This window comes from Sphaeramia orbicularis, chromosome 14 (assembly GCF_902148855.1).
Source record: "Sphaeramia orbicularis chromosome 14, fSphaOr1.1, whole genome shotgun sequence".
In the NCBI taxonomy this organism is placed as follows: Eukaryota; Metazoa; Chordata; class Actinopteri; order Kurtiformes; family Apogonidae; genus Sphaeramia; species Sphaeramia orbicularis.
Genome location: NC_043970.1, coordinates 50,388,392 through 50,406,594, shown reverse-complemented (window position 1 = coordinate 50,406,594; position 18,203 = coordinate 50,388,392). Strand labels below are relative to the sequence as shown.

At 37.4% G+C, this 18,203-nt stretch overlaps 2 protein-coding genes across 2 annotated transcripts; both read left to right on the top strand.

Annotated features, from left to right (window-relative positions):
- Positions 1–1,047: 1,047 nt before the first annotated feature.
- LOC115432432 (putative gustatory receptor clone PTE03) lies at positions 1,048–1,974 on the top strand. The gene has a single exon (XM_030153271.1). It carries the CDS (start codon positions 1,048–1,050, stop codon positions 1,972–1,974), a length of 927 nt encoding a protein of 308 aa, XP_030009131.1.
- A 4,495-nt stretch (positions 1,975–6,469) lies between these two features.
- On the top strand, positions 6,470–7,414 carry LOC115432626 (olfactory receptor 146-like). Its single transcript, XM_030153533.1, has one exon. The coding sequence runs from the start codon at positions 6,470–6,472 to the stop codon at positions 7,412–7,414; it is 945 nt and encodes a 314-aa protein (XP_030009393.1).
- Positions 7,415–18,203: the final 10,789 nt, after the last annotated feature.

Sequence of the window (18,203 nt, the reverse complement as noted above, 5' to 3'; positions counted from 1 at the left end):
TTAACGTTGACTTAATTAATCATGCTTTATTGTTAATGTTGTTGTTTGTCTTAGTAAGTAACTTGTTAGTGACTTTGCAGCTACAGTCCTTCAGTTTTATACCTTCACGATGTTCTTGTATGTTTGAGTGTAGGTCTGTTTGTCCAAGCAGATGTCGAATATCTATTACTATCAGTGTAGTCTAGAGTCTAGTTTATCATTTAATCATTATTAGTTCAGTTGAAGACGTTTGTTTGTTGATTTATTAATGCTGACAAATATTTTTTTAGACATTCATTTTTAATGCTTTTCAAACTGCAACAAACAAGACAGATAATGACTCACTGATATAACTGGATCTATTTCATCCATTATACATTGGATTTAGTATTGCCTTTGTGATGGTCTTAAAGGAAAGATTTCTTCCACCGTTTCCACCTCAATATATTTTTCCACACTGCATATTACCTTTGATAATGTGCAGACACTAGAGTGGGGATCTTCCATTGTGATTTCTACTGAAACACCGTCTTTCTGTCTTTTAGTTTGGTTTTTGAACGTGCATAAGTAGTTTTAGTTGGTATTTCTTCGGTATTATGATTAAAGCCTTGATTTGTAGAAGAAAAAAGTGTCATTGGGAGTAATACATGAAATCAGATATGATTTGTTAAATTATTGTTTATTTAAGAAAAGCCACTTTATTCTTATCCACCACAAACCATTAAGCTTATTTTACTTGCTGTTATATTTTGTTTTACTTTAGTTTATTGTTTTGTTGCAATTTTTATTTAGTACTTTCAAACTAGTTCTTTTCACTTCTACTAAAAGTTTTTCATTCATCATAACACTCTAATTAGGTGATAAATATTAACTTTGTATGCCTCTACACAAACTCCACTTCCACTATGGTAATGGATAACTTTTCTGTCAATATTTTCTATCTATTATTTACTAACATTTCAGGTATACTAATGATAATTTCCCTATAATGTTCTTTAATTAATGTGTTTTGTAATCTGAATGAATCTCTAATTTTGTGAAGCAGGTTCAAACAATGACCGATAATACATGGAAAATCTGACTTTAAATTTGGACCTCCTTATCCTGGCGGGGTTAAAGGTCACCCCCCAGTCGTCCACCCCCGCCTTCATCCTCCTCCTCCTCGTCTACATCATCGTCATGGTTTCCAACATGGGCCTGGTGGTGCTGATCTTCAGGAGCAGGAGCCTCCATCAGCCCATGTACCTGCTCTTCTGTAACCTCATGATTAACCATGCATTTGGAGCCACAGTAATAATCCCTCATATACTCAAAGATATTATTATCTCGCCGTCAAAGCGACACATTTACTACATAAACTGCGTGGCTCAGGCTTTTTGCGCCCACTTCCATGGGACTGCATCTTACACTGTGCTCACGATCATGGCCTTTGACCGATACGTGGCCATCTGTAACCCTCTACGCTACGCCTCCATTATGACCAACAGGATGGTGGTGAAGCTGTCAGTGGCAGCGTGGGGGTCTGCTTTAGTGATGGTGGCCATCCTCCTGGGCCTCACCATTCGCCTTTCACGCTGCAGGAGGACCCTCCCCAACCTGTTCTGTGATAATGCTTCCTTATTCAGTCTTTCCTGTGAAAGTGTCCTCATCAACAACATCTATGGTCTTACGTACACCATCCTCCTGCTCGGCTCTTCCATCGGCAGCATCACACTCACCTACCTGAAAATCGTGGCAGTGTGTATGCGCAGGAAAAACAAAGCTCTGAACAGGAAAGCGCTGCAGACCTGTGCTTCCCACCTGGCTGCGTGCCTCCTCCTGCTGGTGATGGCCTTCATCATTATTATCCTACACAGATTCCCTCATTTGTCCGACTACAGGAAGATGGTGCCTATTCTGGGACACGCTACTATGCCGATTGTGAATGCAATGACATACGGCGTACAGATAAAAGCAGTCAGACAGACCATTAAGAATGTTTTACATATCAAATAAGTGTAAATAATCTCATCTGAGAAACAAAATTGTGGTTCAGCAATACATGCTAGAAGTCAAAGAAAGCATTCACTTTGTTCTGTGGCAATATGTCACTGACCACTTTAACCCTTTCATGCATAGTGGTCACTCCAGTGGACAGTTTTTCTACAGCTGTTCTCTTGTATATTCATGGGTTTTGTGTTTTAATTCCATATCAGCCAACACAGTGGACACTTATGCACCATCCCATAATAATACACTGACATTCATACCATTACTGTAACTTAGCTGTTCTTGATAAACCTGATCTGTGCTAACAAGTTTGAGTGGAAACCAGTTGCTAATTGTTATTAGACTGTAATTACCAGTTGTTGTTGTTTTTAAGCAAAAAGGTTTTTTTTGTTTGTTTTTTTTTTTTTTTTTTTTTTTTTTGCATTTTATCTCCATGAAGTGAGTAATAATTTGTTTTAAGGTATGTTAAAATGTGAGAAAACATCTGATTAGCAGCATTCAAAATGTTTTTATCGCATAGTTTTCCATATCACTTTCTGATATAAGGTTTTAAATACATGTTTCTTTGCTTCAAAAATTAAATGCATGGTGTCCAGCTGAGTGGACATATTTGTAACTCCTTAAAAAAAACACAAAAACAAACAAAAAAAACTCAATCACATTATTTTTTTTACATGCCTAAAGAGGAATAAAAACACTCAGGAAAAATATCTTGACTAAGGTCCTCATAATTCATGCATGAAAGGGTTAAAGATGTAGTTGGATAATGGTAATGTAATATAAAAGTAATGATAATATTAGCTAATTGATTTACCACTTCTATTTAGCTTTTGGGTTGCTGGAAAGATGGATTTTTGTGACCATGGTAGGAATATTTGTCGTTGTAGTTTAAGGCCCTCCATTGCCTCATAGCAGCTACTTAAAGCGTTCTTCAAATATTTTGATTTTCCAAGGTGCCAGTGGTCCTCTGTTTCAAGGGGAAACATAAGCTGTCTTTAATGAAAATGCAATGCACTGGTGATAATCTTTATCTTTATATTTTTATCCAATCAGCTTATCTTTGTCATTGAAATTAAAAAAAGAAAAAAAAAAGTTACCCAGCCTCTGTCTTGCTGAGACAGCAGGAATTATTTGCTTTGTGTTGATTCTGTCTGCATTTTTGTTTAATAATTCAATAATCATTATCAGTAATTCTTTTAATCATCACTACATGTTTTTTGTGCTCATGCTTTGGTATTTTAAAAGCTATTACACCAAAAAACACTATAAAACCCACCTTTTAATGCTTCATATGTAAAGAACTTTGACATATACACTAAGCTGCTCATAATAAAGCTGATCTGGTTTCATAAATATGGTTGTTTATACTGTTTGTACTCAATATCTGTCCATTTGCCTACACATTTTGACCCCCAACTCACCACATTTCAATGCAGAGTACCCCTAGAACCCCATTTTTAGATGTACAGATTTACGCCTCTTTTTTTTTTTTCAATATGCTGTAGTTCCTGCCATGGTTACCATCTCAACTTTATGCCTAAAAACATCCTGGATAAGTGTTGGCAGAAAGGTCATCTTAAGCTTCACTTGTTCCACTGGCAGATTTTTTTTTGCTTGAATAATGAAAAAAAAATCTGGAATTACGCAAAGAAATCTGCCAATGGAACAAGTGAAAATTATCTTTGTAAGATTTTTTGAAATAAGATTTTCAAGATCTATTGTCTAAAAATAAGTTCTTATATCTCACTTAAAAGTCACCCTTTAGGTGATTATGTCTTATTTAAAGTGTGATGAGATATTTTGACTAGAAATGAGAAAAATATACTTGGTAACATTTTGATTTTTGCAGTGCAAGGTTGGAGATGGGCTTGTGGAGTTTAATTAATGAAGAATTTAGACCCAAGCATAGCATTTGCAGTTTATGTAGACCACAGTGAAATGTTTTAAAATAAGTAATTCCATTTAAAAAGAGCAAAAATATCCCTCCTTTAAACCAAAAACAAAAAGAAAAGAGAAAGATAAACATATCAACATTGATGATCGACAAATCCTCAGAGAAAAACTGATGCAACTTCAATGATGTCACTGAACTCTAAGAGACGTGTTTGAGCTGATAAATAGTCAGCAGCTCCAGTTTAAGCAGGGTTCACATCACAGGAGGTGAGTGACAGATGTGAAGACACTGTGAAGGATGTTCCATTTTAAGAGCCTATGTCTTCTTCTTCTGTCTATATTTTAGTACCACAACAGCCTCTTTCAGATACTGTCACTAAAAAGTATCTAACTGGAGTTGTTTTATAATGTGACCAGTTTTATGTGTTTAATTCTCATGCAATCATTGTCTTTCACAGTTTACTTATATTTAGAGTCTGTTTTATGTGTTAGGAGTTTAAGTGGGTTTATGTGAAAATTAACCTTACTATAGCGAACTGTTAATTATTGATTGTTCAGGAAACACAGATGATTTAAACCATTTAACGCAAGCCTAAATGAGTGAAATCGTTGTGTAAACGTAACAATGTAAATGTAAACAGAATAGCTTTTATTGTCATTGTGTGTGCAATGAAATTAGGAAAGTTACTCCAATCAGTGCAACAATATAAAATTTTAAAAAAACCTAAGCATTAAAATAAGAATAGAACTAAAGGTAGAATAAAGAAAAATAGACAGAAAATATAAATAGACACAATATTAACAGTATATATATCTATGAACAAGTCTATAAAACACTGTTTATGTTTGAATAAATATTGAATAAATATTGCATTGTTATTGCAAGAGCAGAAGATTTTGCCGAAACTGCAGAAGATTATTGTGCAAACTTATTGCACATAATTCACATTAAACAGGATTATTGTACATTACTGGAAATGATTGCATGAGGAAATAAATGTAAATTAGTGAGTAGAAAAACCTTTGACCACATATTATATCACTTTTTGGGTAATTTCTTATCTGACATTTGATAGTGTTTGTACCCAGTGAAAAACATTTAAAGTGATCAGTAAAAGTATTAAATATTTATATTTTTTGCACTTTAGTTATCCTTTTATCATCCAGTCTTTTCTATGAATCCTAAGTTATTAGACTTTATTTGGAAGAGATTTTTTTCCTTTCTGTGTTCAACACGTAACTGAAACACAGTCTAAACTACGGCAGTTTAATCAGATGTAAACTTAACCCTAAAATTGTTTATTGGTGAGTGATTATATATTAAGATGTTACACTATAGTATTCTGACACACATTTCACTATGTAGGACAGTAACTGAATGAAAATGCAAAGTCTGTGATATGAACTTCAGTGACATTTGATTACAATCGTATACAATTAAACAGAAACTTCTGAATTTCATTTGATTCTAATGAGAATTAGGATCATTCATTGTCTAAGGAATAGTTATTGTTAGTGTAGTTACATTGTTTACTTTTTTAAAAAATGAAAATCTGTTTTGGGGATTTTGTAATTTTGTTATCAGTCATTTAACCAAGATCTAGTTTGATTTAATTATTATAGACTGACTTCTACACCTTTACAGTATGGTCAAAATATATGACATAAAAATGTATGACTATGTATGTTATGTATGACTGAAATTGTCAAAATACTCAAAATTCAATTAGTATTTTTATGTCAGGATACTAGATTTGATGTGTCTTGTGCCATTTTCCTTAACCCAGTGGTTCCCAACCTTTTCTGGCTCATGAACCCATTTTAACATCACAAATTTTTGGCGACCCCAGACATTCAAAACGGAGACATTTTTCTCTTGGAGATGTCTTAGCAGGGCCAAGCGGGTGAAGAAATCTTTCCATTCTTTGTTCAGTCCGGTTTTCTGACTGCGATTGTGTCCAGGCTAGTTGAAGTGTAGTAACGCACATGGTCACATGATCGGGTCAATCAAGATATGCCCTCTCATATATTATATCCTGCATTTTATTTGAACTGGATTTTTATTAGGAAAAGTGTGTGATGTTTTAATTATAATGAAATATATTTTGAATCATTAAAAAATATTTTAAATTTGTAATTTTTTTTTTTTTTTTTTTAATCAATTACAAGAAATTTCAGGTGACCTCATCTGAATTCCAGGTGACCCCACGGTGAAAAACACTTTCTTAACCCATGCACCAATATCTGGCCAAACTATTCAAAAAATAGTTATACATTGAAAACTGGCATCCATTAAAATTTTTTCTCTACATTTTATCTGCCCTTGAGTAGACCTGGGGACTAGCTTAAAGGTAGAATAGTGTTTAAACTATTAAAATTCAACATGTCCAAATACTTTTGTCCATATAGTGTAATTATGACAGACAGGATTGAATATTGATGTATGTGGAAGTATTGATATGAAACATTTTTCATTTCCGAGAGGTAGAGATGGTCTGATCAACAGAAATGTCCAATGGTGACATTTATTCTGTTGAATATTTTTATATTAAATCTAAAATCACATTTAAACACCATTGTTTTCTTGGCAGGTTCACTGACCTGCTGTATGATGGAGAACCTGACTCTACAAACAGACATCCTGCTCCTAGAAGGGTTAAAAGTCACACCTCAATCTGCTGCCCCCGCCTTCATCCTCCTCCTCCTCATCTACATCTTCATCATGATGGCTAACCTCGGCCTGGTGGTCCTCATCTCCATGGAGACGAGCCTCCACCAGCCCATGTACCTGCTCTTCTGTAACATGAGTGTTAACGATGCGTTCGGGGCCTCTACTATCATTCCACGTATTCTGCAGGATATTTTCCAGTCACAGCGTTACATTTACTACGCCGACTGTGTGTTTCAGGCCTTCTGTGCCCATTTTCATGCCAGCGTCACCCACGCGGTGCTCATGATCATGGCCTTCGACCGCTACGTGGCCATTTGTAACCCTCTGCGCTATGCCTCCATCATGACCAGCAGGATGGTGTTGAAGCTGTCCCTGTCAGCGTGGGGTGTCAATTTGGTCCTGGTTCTGATCCTGATCGGCCTGACTGTACGCCTGTCACGCTGTAGGAAAGTCATATTCAACCCGTTTTGCGATAACGCTTCACTGTTTAAACTCTCTTGTGAAAGTGTCTTAATAAACAACATTTACGGCCTCGCATACACCGTGGTTCTGCTAAGCTCTTCACTGGGCAGCGTCACACTCACTTATGCCAGGATCGCCATTTCTTGTCTGAGTAACAAGAACGGAGCTCTGAACAGTAAAGCTCTGCAGACCTGTGCCACACACCTGCTAATGTACATCATCATGTTTGCATCAGGCTGCGTTATCATCTTCCTGCACCGTTTCCCTCACCTTTCAGACCAAAGGAAGGTAGCATCCATCATGTTCCACGTGGTTCCTCCTGCTATGAATGCCATCATCTATGGTCTGCAGATCAAAGCGGTCAGACAGAAGATCTTCATCTTGTTCACCAAGAACATAGTGACTGTGAAATCAAAGTAAATATACAGGTGCATTTTAATAAATTACAATATTGTCAAAAAGTTGATTTTTTTCAGTAATTCAATTCAAAAGGTGAAACACATGTTTATATAGACTAGCGGCATAACGCCCTCCTGTGGTGCAACAGCAGCATTGCACTCAAATGCCCTCCCGCGCTGCAACATCGATGGAACGGACATCGATGGGACAGACAAGGGGCGGGGCCGAAACATGCATTATGTAGTAGGGTTCATCACACACAGACTGATATATTTCACGTGTTTATTTCTTTTCATTTTGTTTTTTTATAATTTACAGCTAATGAAAACCCAAATTTTAGTATCTCACAAACTTAGAATACAGGGTATCCACAAAGTCTCTTTACAATTTAAACATTTTGTTTTTACAAAAGCATTTAATACGATACATATTAATCAGATTTGTTCTATGTACTCAGCAGTTATCAAAATCTTTAATCACATTGTGGGATCATGTTCAATCGAATCATTGGCCATGGGCTGGCCAAGTAGTAATGGATGGACAGCCTTACTACATTTGTGTTTGCCCTTTCTCAAGTCCAATAGAAAGGGATCAAAGTCAGGCTTTGAATTACACTGACGGACAAAAAAGGCTAACATAAATTTATGCTGAATTTAATGCCATCTAAGTATTCTTAAAACATTTTTCTAAAAAATAAAACTTGTGCTGGACACTAGAAGAAAAGTACTTTTAAAATACATGTCTTCAAAAGGTGATTTTAAATACATTTTTTACTCTAGAAAAGTGTTTTTCAACCTTGGGGTCGGGACCCCATGTGGGGTCACCTGGAATTCAAATGGGGTCACCTGAAATTTCTAGTAACTGATAAAAATAAAAAATAAACTTACTAATAAAAAATATATAGTGAGTTGACAGAGACAGTCACAATCCATATAAGACATGACAAACTGTGGAGCTGAAACTGCAGCACTGTGGTTCTGTTTATCTGTCAAATGTTCATCGTGGTTGGTTTCAGATGCTGCAGCTCTTTCATAATTCATAGTTTGAGTTCTTGTTTGTTCAGTATTAATTGTCAGCCTTGAAAATCCAAGGTGGACTGACTGTACATATTCTGACCAAGGAAAATAAAATTCTCATTTTTTGCAGTAATCGCCACCTGGCTTTTCTGCCTCTCTCCATAATAATATACATTATATATACTAAATGTCTTCTAAAATTAATGTTTATTTGCGACATAGTATAGCAAACTATTACATGATCCAAAAAAATTAATTTTAGCAAAAAAGGTCTCTTGTTTTGAATGTCTGGGGTCGCCAGAAATTTGTGATGTTAAAATGGGGTCATGAGTCAAAAAAGGTTGGGAACCACTGCTCTAGATATTAACCTTGGCCAGTCCCCTTTATCTTTTGACTGAATATGTGTCACCACCACAACCATCATTTTCCAGGTAGATGGTGCACCACCACATTGGGTTCTGCATGTGGGTGGGTTCCTAAATCAAACATTTCCAGACCGACAGATTGGAAGGGATGGTCCAATTCCCTGGACATCTCGTTCACCAGATACCACTCCCCTGGATTTCTCTCTATGTGGTTATGTTAAAGATATTGTATATCGAACAAAGATACGGGACATCAACGACCTGAATCACTGCTGCCATTGACACCATTGATGAGCTTATGCTACAGCCAACATGGCTAGAAGTCCAGTACCATCTGGATGTGCTTCATGCAACTAATGGTGTCCACATAGAAGTGAATTAAATGAGGCCAAAAAAAAAAAAAACCCTTCAATATCTACTTTTTATTTTGTAAAAATTTCTAGTATTCATTTGCTTTTGTAATAAATTTGCCAAATTGAAAAGATAATTTATGGACACCCTGTATATAGATTCATCACACAGACTGATATATTGTAAATGTTTATTTCTTTTCATTTCGTTGATTATAACTTACAGCAAATAAAAACCCAAAATTCAGTATCTCAGAAAATTAGAATATTACCTTCAACAAAGCAATGTCTCAAGGGTGCCATTATCTCTGTTGCTTGTGCACATTTTTCTGCCACATTTTTCCTTCCATTCATCTTTCCAGTCATGCTCTTGGACACAGCTCTGTGAACAGCTAGCTTCATTAGCAATGACCTTTTGTGTCTTACCCTCCTTGTGCAGGGTGTCAATGATCGTCTTCTGGACGTCTGTCAAGTCTGCAGTCTTCCTCATATGTCCTACTGATCCAGACTGACAGACCAGTTAAAGGCCCAGGAAACCTTCGCTGGTGTTTTGAGTTAATTATCTGATTAATGTTGCACCATGAGACTCGAATATTTAACTTCCTCTCAATATTGTAATTTTCTGAGATACTGAATTTTGGATTTTCATTAGGTGTGGTGCTGGTAGGTGATAGTCGTTAATCAGTTTGAGGGAGGGGTCTGTGGCAAAACGGGACTGAACCATGACACTGTGTGTATTAGGAACAGCGTTGCCAGACATATGATAATTATCATATTTGTACGATAAATTAACCCTCTGAACGGCGAACAATAATTATTCCAATAATAATAATAATAATAATAATAATAATAATGATAATAATAATATAATAGATTTTATTTGTAAACACCTTTCTCGGCACTGAAGGACACCGTACAGTAAAACAGTAAAACAGGAGAGTATAAAACAATCAATAAAGCAGAGTAAAAAAATAAAAGGCAGGTTAAAAAATTGGACAATGCAATTGTGTTCACAAAGAAAAAGAGGTCCTAAACAGATGCGTTTTGAGTCTGGATTTGAAGAGAATGTATAATTTGACCCCTTCAATACATGGCTATTAGCAAAACACAAACAGGATACATTGTACACTGCACCTGATGTTACGCATTGTCTCACATGCCTCTTTACAGCCAATCATCACATGACGCAGCATGAGTGACGCACGAGTGACACATGATACATGATGATTAAGAAGATGGTTCAATATGACTAATATTCTGGGCTGTTCAGTGCAGCGGCTCATCCTCCTCAAAGCAGGTGGGGGTGCTGTTCTGCCAGTGGTAGCTTTTTTCCAACAGTGCTGTTAGTTTATTTAAAGGTAAAACTGCATTATAAGCTCTACTATACGTGGTCTGTGGTTAGGGATGGGAACCGGTTCCCATTAGCGCGATTCCTTGCAATCGTTTGCCCGCCTGCTTAACGATTCTGCTTATCGATTCCGCCTTCGTTGCAGGTGCCTGATGGCATCACGCGTACGCTGCATTGTTTTGGTCAGAACGTAACCAACATGGTGTTGAGGCAGAAACAGTCTAAAAAGACAACACCAGGTCCACTTGTAACACTTGCAAAGCTTCCATGTCTTCAAAAGGGAGGAATCCCTCTAGTATGCTCAAACATTTGTCCACAGCATGTGATTAATTTACAGAAATGTCACGTATTTGATTCGCTACTTAGTGGCGCTTGTGAATGTAGCAGCAGAGTGAACGCTGGGCCCAGTTCTGGTTCCGGTGCGGGCAACAAACGTTGTACCCCCTCAAATACAAGTTTCCGAAGGTAGGGGAAAGGAAATGAGGGGCACAACAACGAGAGACAAGCTGAGCCGAGGCGAAGCGAAAGTGAAATGCGGCAATAGAGGAATTAATAAAGCGTTTTAAGTTTCACTTTCACTGTACGTCCCCCATCCCCCCGAACCGGGCCCAGCGTCATCTGTTATTATTATTTGTACAAACTGTATATGTTATACACTATATTGCCAAAAGTATTCACTCACCCATCCAAATAATCAGAATCAGGTGTTCCAATCACTTCCATGGCCACAGGTGTATAAAATCAAGCACCTAGGCATGCAGACTGCTTTTACAAATGTAGCACCCGTAGCCTGATCAGAAGAACACACTACAAAACATACATTCTCTCTAGGTTCGGAAAACTGGTAATAGTCACGCAACAATACCAAGAAGTTGACAGTTGACAATTTATTGCCACAACAATAATACTTTGCAGTGTTTGAAAATAAAGGTACCAAAAAAAACCCCAACAAAATAAAATAGAGCTCTTCCCAAAAAAATTGAAAAAATAATAAAATAAAATAACTAAAAGTTCAAAATAAATTGTCCCTCCTTCTTTCTTAGAATGTAAGTGCTCAGTTCAGTTCTGTGTCTTGTGTGTATAATGTTCCGTTCAATTGGTTACTACTCGGGTAGATTTTGTATATGTTCTTATCTGTATCACAAGTGAAGTGAAGCGATGTCTTTAGTTCCTCGGAGTGGATCCCGCAGTTGGCCAGACCGTGCACCATTCCGTCTGAGCCGTTCATCCTTCCTGGCTCGCCACCGAACCACCTTGGTTGGGAATCTGGATCAAGTCCTAATCCGGCAAAACGAAAAACCAGTCTACACATAGAGTGCAGAACAAATAACCATTACTCTCTATTCAAATCATGACATCTTTCTATTTCCACTTCTCACTCTATTCCACTCAATACCGAGATACAGGATACAGCAATCAAAGCCTTGTAAATGAGATTTACAGTACAACTTAGGTATTTCAATCATGACAATGACCTATCATGAACTTATATCTTAATAAAAATGCACTTATTCATTTTAATACAGCACTATTTATATTTTAAAACAGCTCTACAAATTAATATTTATCTTTTAAACCATGGAATGTATATCTTTTTAACTCTTCTTTTTAACCAACATGAATATTTTAACATCTTCAGTGCAGTAAAGCACATAATGCACATTACATTTATCAACAAACAGTTCCTCTATCATAATTGGCATCATATCCACACAATTATGCATCATATGCTGTCTCTTTCTCTCTCATATGTTACAGTAGTGGCATTTTAGCTTAACAAGCCACACCATTAGCATTCGAGTTGCAGGCAATACCTAAATTAGCCTAGCAGTGCTGACCTCAATTAATGTTAGCTTCCCGCTAGCTCGGTTAGCGATCCTTCTAAGCTACTCTTCGAAGTTCACAATGATACAGCTGGTACCACGGTGGGTTTAAAACATTGGAAAAACATTTCAGGAACATATCGGGGACTCCGACTGGTCTTATGTATATACTTCTATGAACAGGAATTTTCCCACACAACAAGCTAATATCAAAAAGCTAACCACAAGGCTTATTCTCTAGCATGTAGCATTTTCTTACCGGAGTTCTCAAAGAGGACGACACAGTGAAACGGGTTCCTCTCTCTCTTATGCACATTCACACGGCTTCTCCTAATAACAAAAGACCTATCAAGACACTGCGTGAAGATTATTTGATGGTTTACATGATTTCCGTCACGTTACATACCCTGGTTTGTCAGCTCGTTCCTAATGCACGTGCTCTGGTCTGTATCTCGCTCTAAGATGATGCTCGCAGACTGAGGTCACATTCAAAAATCACTACACCAGGGCTAATGTGCCACCTTGTGGTGGGGCTGAGGTATTACAATCAAATCACATATATTGGTTTAGTAACCATGTGGGTTACACAAACATCTGTGACAGAATGGGTTGCTCTCAGGAGCTCGGTGAATTCCAGCGTGGAACTGTGATAGGATGCCACCTGTGCAACAAATCCAGTCGTGAATTTTCCTGGCTCCTAAATATTCCACAGTCAGCTGTCAGCTGTATTATAAGAAAGTGGAAGTGTTTGGGAACGACAGCAACTCAGCCACGAAGTGGTAGGCCACGGAAACTGACGGAGCGGGGTCAGTGGAGGCTGAGGCGCAGAGTGCGAAGAGGTGGCCAACTTTCTGCAGAGTCAATGGTACAGACCTCCAAACTTCATGTGTCCTTCAGATTAGCTCCAGAACAGTGCACACAGAGCTTCATGGAATGGGTTTCCATGGCTGAGCAGCTGCATCCAAGCCATACATCACCAAGTGCAATGCAAAGTGGTGGATGCAGTGGTGTGAAGCACGCCACCACTGGACTCTAGAGCAGTGGAGGCGCCTTCTCTGGAGTGACCAATCGCTCTTCTCCATCTGGCGATCTGATGGACAGGTCTGGGTTTGGCGGTTGCCAGGAGAACGATACTTGTCGGACCGCATTGTGCCAAGTGTAAAGTTTGGTGGAGGGGGGATTATGGTGTGGGGTTGTTTTTCAGGAGCTGGGCTTGGCCCCTTAGTTCCAGTGAAAGGAACTGTGAATGCTTCAGCAGACCAAGACATTTTGGACAATTCCATGCTCTCAACTTTGTGGGAACAGTTTGGAGCCGGCCCCTTCCTCTTCCAACATGACTGTGCACCAGTGCACAAAGCAAGGTCCATAAAGACATGGATGACAGAGTCTGGTGTGGATGAACTGGACTGGCCTGCACAGAGTCCTGACCTCAACCCCATAGAACACCTTTGGGATGAATTAGAGCCAGGCCTTCTGTCCAACATCAGTGTGTGACCTCACAAATGCGCTTCTGGAAGAATGGTCCAAAATTCCCATGAACACACTCCTAAACCTTGTGCCTTCCCAGAAGAGTTGAAGCTGTTAGAGCTGCAAAGGGTGGACCCACGTCATATTGAACCCCATAGACTAGGAATGGGATGGCACTGAAATTCATATGAGAGTCAAGGTAGGTGAGCAAATACTTTTGGCAATATAGTGTATTTTCTGTGCAGAGATGGAAATATAAAAGACAGTTAATGCAAACACACCCATTTGTACTCTTTTATTTCTTTACCCAATGGGAATTGATAAGAGAATCGATAAGGAATCGGATCGATAAGCAAAACTGATAATGGAATCAGAATCGTTAAATTCTGAACGATTCCCATCCCATCCCTACCTAATGTTTTACCGAAGCAGATGGTCCTGAGCAACGTCAAATTGAGTATTTAAGACAATTTTCCTCAAAATACGATAATTTTAAGCATCTGGTACGATTATTTGTCATTTCTGATCTGACAACGCTGATGTGTAAAATGCCCCGCAGGGATAATAAAGCAGGTTAACCTATAAGTTGCCACTAATGACACAAACACACTGATGACATGCTGACAGCAACAGTTGCCCAGTGACAAACACATTTGCCATCGTATAAACCCCAACTGCCAGACTGACTCTGGTCCAGAGGACGCTCACATCAACAAAGGTAAAACTCTCTCTCACACACATACACACACACGCACACACACACACATACATGGACACACACAAAATGACGAATGAAGTTTTGTTTCTGTTCTTAAACAAGTGTAACTTTCAGTGCTGATGTGCTTTTACAGATACAGCCTTCACTCTTTTTCTTCACTGCAAAATAACAAAAAAAAAAGGATGACAGCTCTTACAATAGACTACATACAGTAATGCAAAAAACAGTGAACATGACATTCTGCCTTGTGTTGCATTACAACTCTGTGCTTAATTTTCTGTGATGTCTTTGAAGGACAATAACATTTCTAGTACAGCAAATGAACCAACAATGTGCTCCTTTGTCTTGAATCTTGGAAATATGTCAGAAATATATCAGTATTATTTAACCCTTAAAGACACAAACAACTGCCGCCGACCAAAAGCGTCTACTGATATGACATAAACTGTTTAATACCTGTTGAGCCACTAATCCTATCAATACATGTAAATAACTGGTGTGAAATACAGTTTGTCATCTTTTCCTGGTCATCAGATATGACCCATTTGGACGTTCAGAGGCTCTGTAGAGAACTCGGGAACACCATCATCTTCGACAACATTGATTCACCAGTAAAACATATGGAGCTGGATCAATGACAGTGGATAGAAATGTTTGTTTTAACTTTCACTCATTGATATCTTTGCTGAAAAAGTCACTTTTTCCTCATTACCTCACCAAGGAGGTTATGTTTTCATCGGGGTTTGTCTGTTAGCAAGATAACTCAAAAAGTTATGGATAGATTTTCATGAAATTTTCAGGAAATGTTGATACTAGCTCAAGGAACAAATGATTAAATTTTGGTGGTGGGTGGGGGCGACTGATCTGCTTTGGCGGAGGTCTGCACTGTCCCAGTACTTTTCTTGTTTTAATTCTGTTTTGATTTAATAACCTTTGAATTTACTCCGAGCTTTTATGAATATCTACATGATCAGTGAATTAAATACAGTAAAATACATGATTAACACTGAAAAATGTAAAATGCAGAGGATGATGTTATAATAAATGGTCAAAAATCACTTGGGAAAAAAATCATTTGGAAGTTGTGACAAAAACAGTTATGGGTCTTTAAGGGTTAATTCCACACTGACCTGATAGTTGACTTAGTGTTTGCAGCTGAGTGGTACTTTCCCTGATTTTCAGCTGCACCATCTGCTGCATATTATTCCTCTACTTTTCTTTCTTCCCTTCACTTCTTCTTGACTTGATCTATCAAATATAAACAGGAATGTTCACAGTTAGGTCTGAAACAAACTACGCTCCTAAACAATCCATGGGTCTGTTTTTTTTTTTTTTTTTTTGCCTTTCACAGTCATGTAAATACACAGTTGAATGTGTTAATCGACAGTAATATACAGTATAATGTATAAAATTCACAACTATACTACTGTATATTTCACTGCAAAATGAAGACTGTAACCAAAAGAGAGTAAATGCTTTGCTAAATTCAGAATAATCCATTTTATTTCAAGCATATAGTCTTATCTGTGTGTCAGGTCCATCTGTATCGTCAGTTTTGAACCAAAAGTGAACGCTTTAGATTAAATCTCTGTGATATTTGCTGCATTTGTGAATGTTGACTGAGAGCAGTATTCATGAGTGTTGTTTAGTTCGACTGATATGGTCAATGTTTGAGGGAGAAAATGTGGATGCAGAATTGAGACAAGTGTATAGTGAAAAAGTTTAACAATCAACTTAAAAAGGGCTGATTTAAAGTCACCTTCAACTTCAAAACATCAGTGAATTTACCATGTGTTCAGTTTTTAAAGTGAAATCCTGGTGTTTCTGTTTAAGTCAGCTTCATTTGTCAAATCTACTATTACTACTACTACTACTAAAAATAAATAAATAAATGAAAAATAATAATAATAAATGCATTATCTTGGAGCATAACACAGGCTTTCTTGCAAGACTACAAAATATATTTAATCTTACCAATATAGTGGAGTAAAAAGTACAATAAAAACTTTTTTTCTTTCTAACTCACAATGTAAGGGATTTAACATGTATAGTTCATAATATTGATTATACTTGCCGTATGGTTGTTTGAATAGCTACCACAAGGTCATAAAATTTTTGTGTGCAAAAACCATATCATAGGCAAATATGCTGAGGATGTTTTATAACTGTAGATATTTAACACTATTTATTAAATACTGATGCAGTGGTTGATCCAGAAAAAATGGAAGGGGGGGGGGGGGGGGGGGGGGGGCACTATACATACATATGAAAATATTTACATTTGCAAACTATTCTTTAACAATAAAATGTGAATAATCTGAACAAATATGAACCTGAAATGTCTAAAGAAAAATAAGTGCAATTTTACCAATATTCTGCCTGTTACTAAATGTTTTGTGCATTTTTAGATCCACTATGATCTGTAAGTTGTGTTATTAATAGAATGAGACCTAATATTGTTGAATTGTTCTGATTTTAATTCCAAATTCCAAAATTGTAACAACATTACCAAAAGTTTGTGTAGCATTCTGTGTAAATCCCATGTATAAATGATAATTTGAGGCATTATATTGTTATAATGGCACTTCTTTAAAGTTACTCACATCAGTTTATGTGGAAGGGTAGTTTAATAATTTCATAATTTAATGGGATTTTTTTTGCACTAAAACAGAGAACAAAATTTTGTCATTTTTTATAAGGTATTATGCTATTATTACCCCACCCCTCCAAGGGGAGGTAAGGGTATTGTTTTTGGTTCGGTTTGTTTCTTTGGTTTGTTACCTCATCACTTTGCTTTGTGTGTTTGCGTGTGTACATGCGTGTTTGTTTGTTTGTTAGCAAGATAACTCAAAAAGTTATGGACGGATTTTCATGAAATTTTCAGGAAATGTTGATACTGGCACAAAGACGAAATGATTAAATTTTTGAGGTGATTGGGGATGGGACGTGGGGGGTAGGGGCAGATCTGTCTTGGCGGAGGTCTGCGCTCTCCGAGTGCTTTTCTAGTTTGTTTCTGTTTCTTTGTTTGTTAACACTTTAGCAGCAAAACTATTGGTTGAATTCATACCAGACTGGGTTTATAGATTGCCAGTGACCCAGAATAGATCTGATTACATTTGGGGAAAAGTAGGTCAAAGTTGCTATCTTAAATGAATTTTTAAAATCTTTTTTAATCTTTTTTTTTTTTTTCATTTACTCATAATGGGCAAAACTTCAAATGTCTATAAAAACATCTATTTTGTTTCAATTTACTTCAAATTTGGCACATACATAGAGGCAATTGATATGCTGACATCAACACAGGCATAGACACGATGACATCAGTCGGGTGGCCATGGCTCAGATGGTAGAGCAGGTTGTCCAGTAACCAAAGGGTTGGCGGTTCAAGTCCCAGTCATGTGCTGTTGCGTCCTTGGGCAAGACACTTTACCCTCCTTGCCTCTGGTGCTGCTTCTCACACTGGTGTATGGATGTGTAGTCAGTCTGCCCCAGGTAAATGCAGTTTACCATCACTAGAGGGAGAATGTAAAAGTGACTGAAAAATGGATCCACTGTGCGCTATATAAATCTAATCCATTGATGCCAAAATAAGATGACTCCACTTGTTTTACTGTATATTGTTATTATTCTACTGGATCAAACCAGGATGATACACTTACTGTTAATCAGTGGTATTTAATGCAGGCCTGTTACGTGTGTTTTGCAGCATGGTTCCTCTGCAGA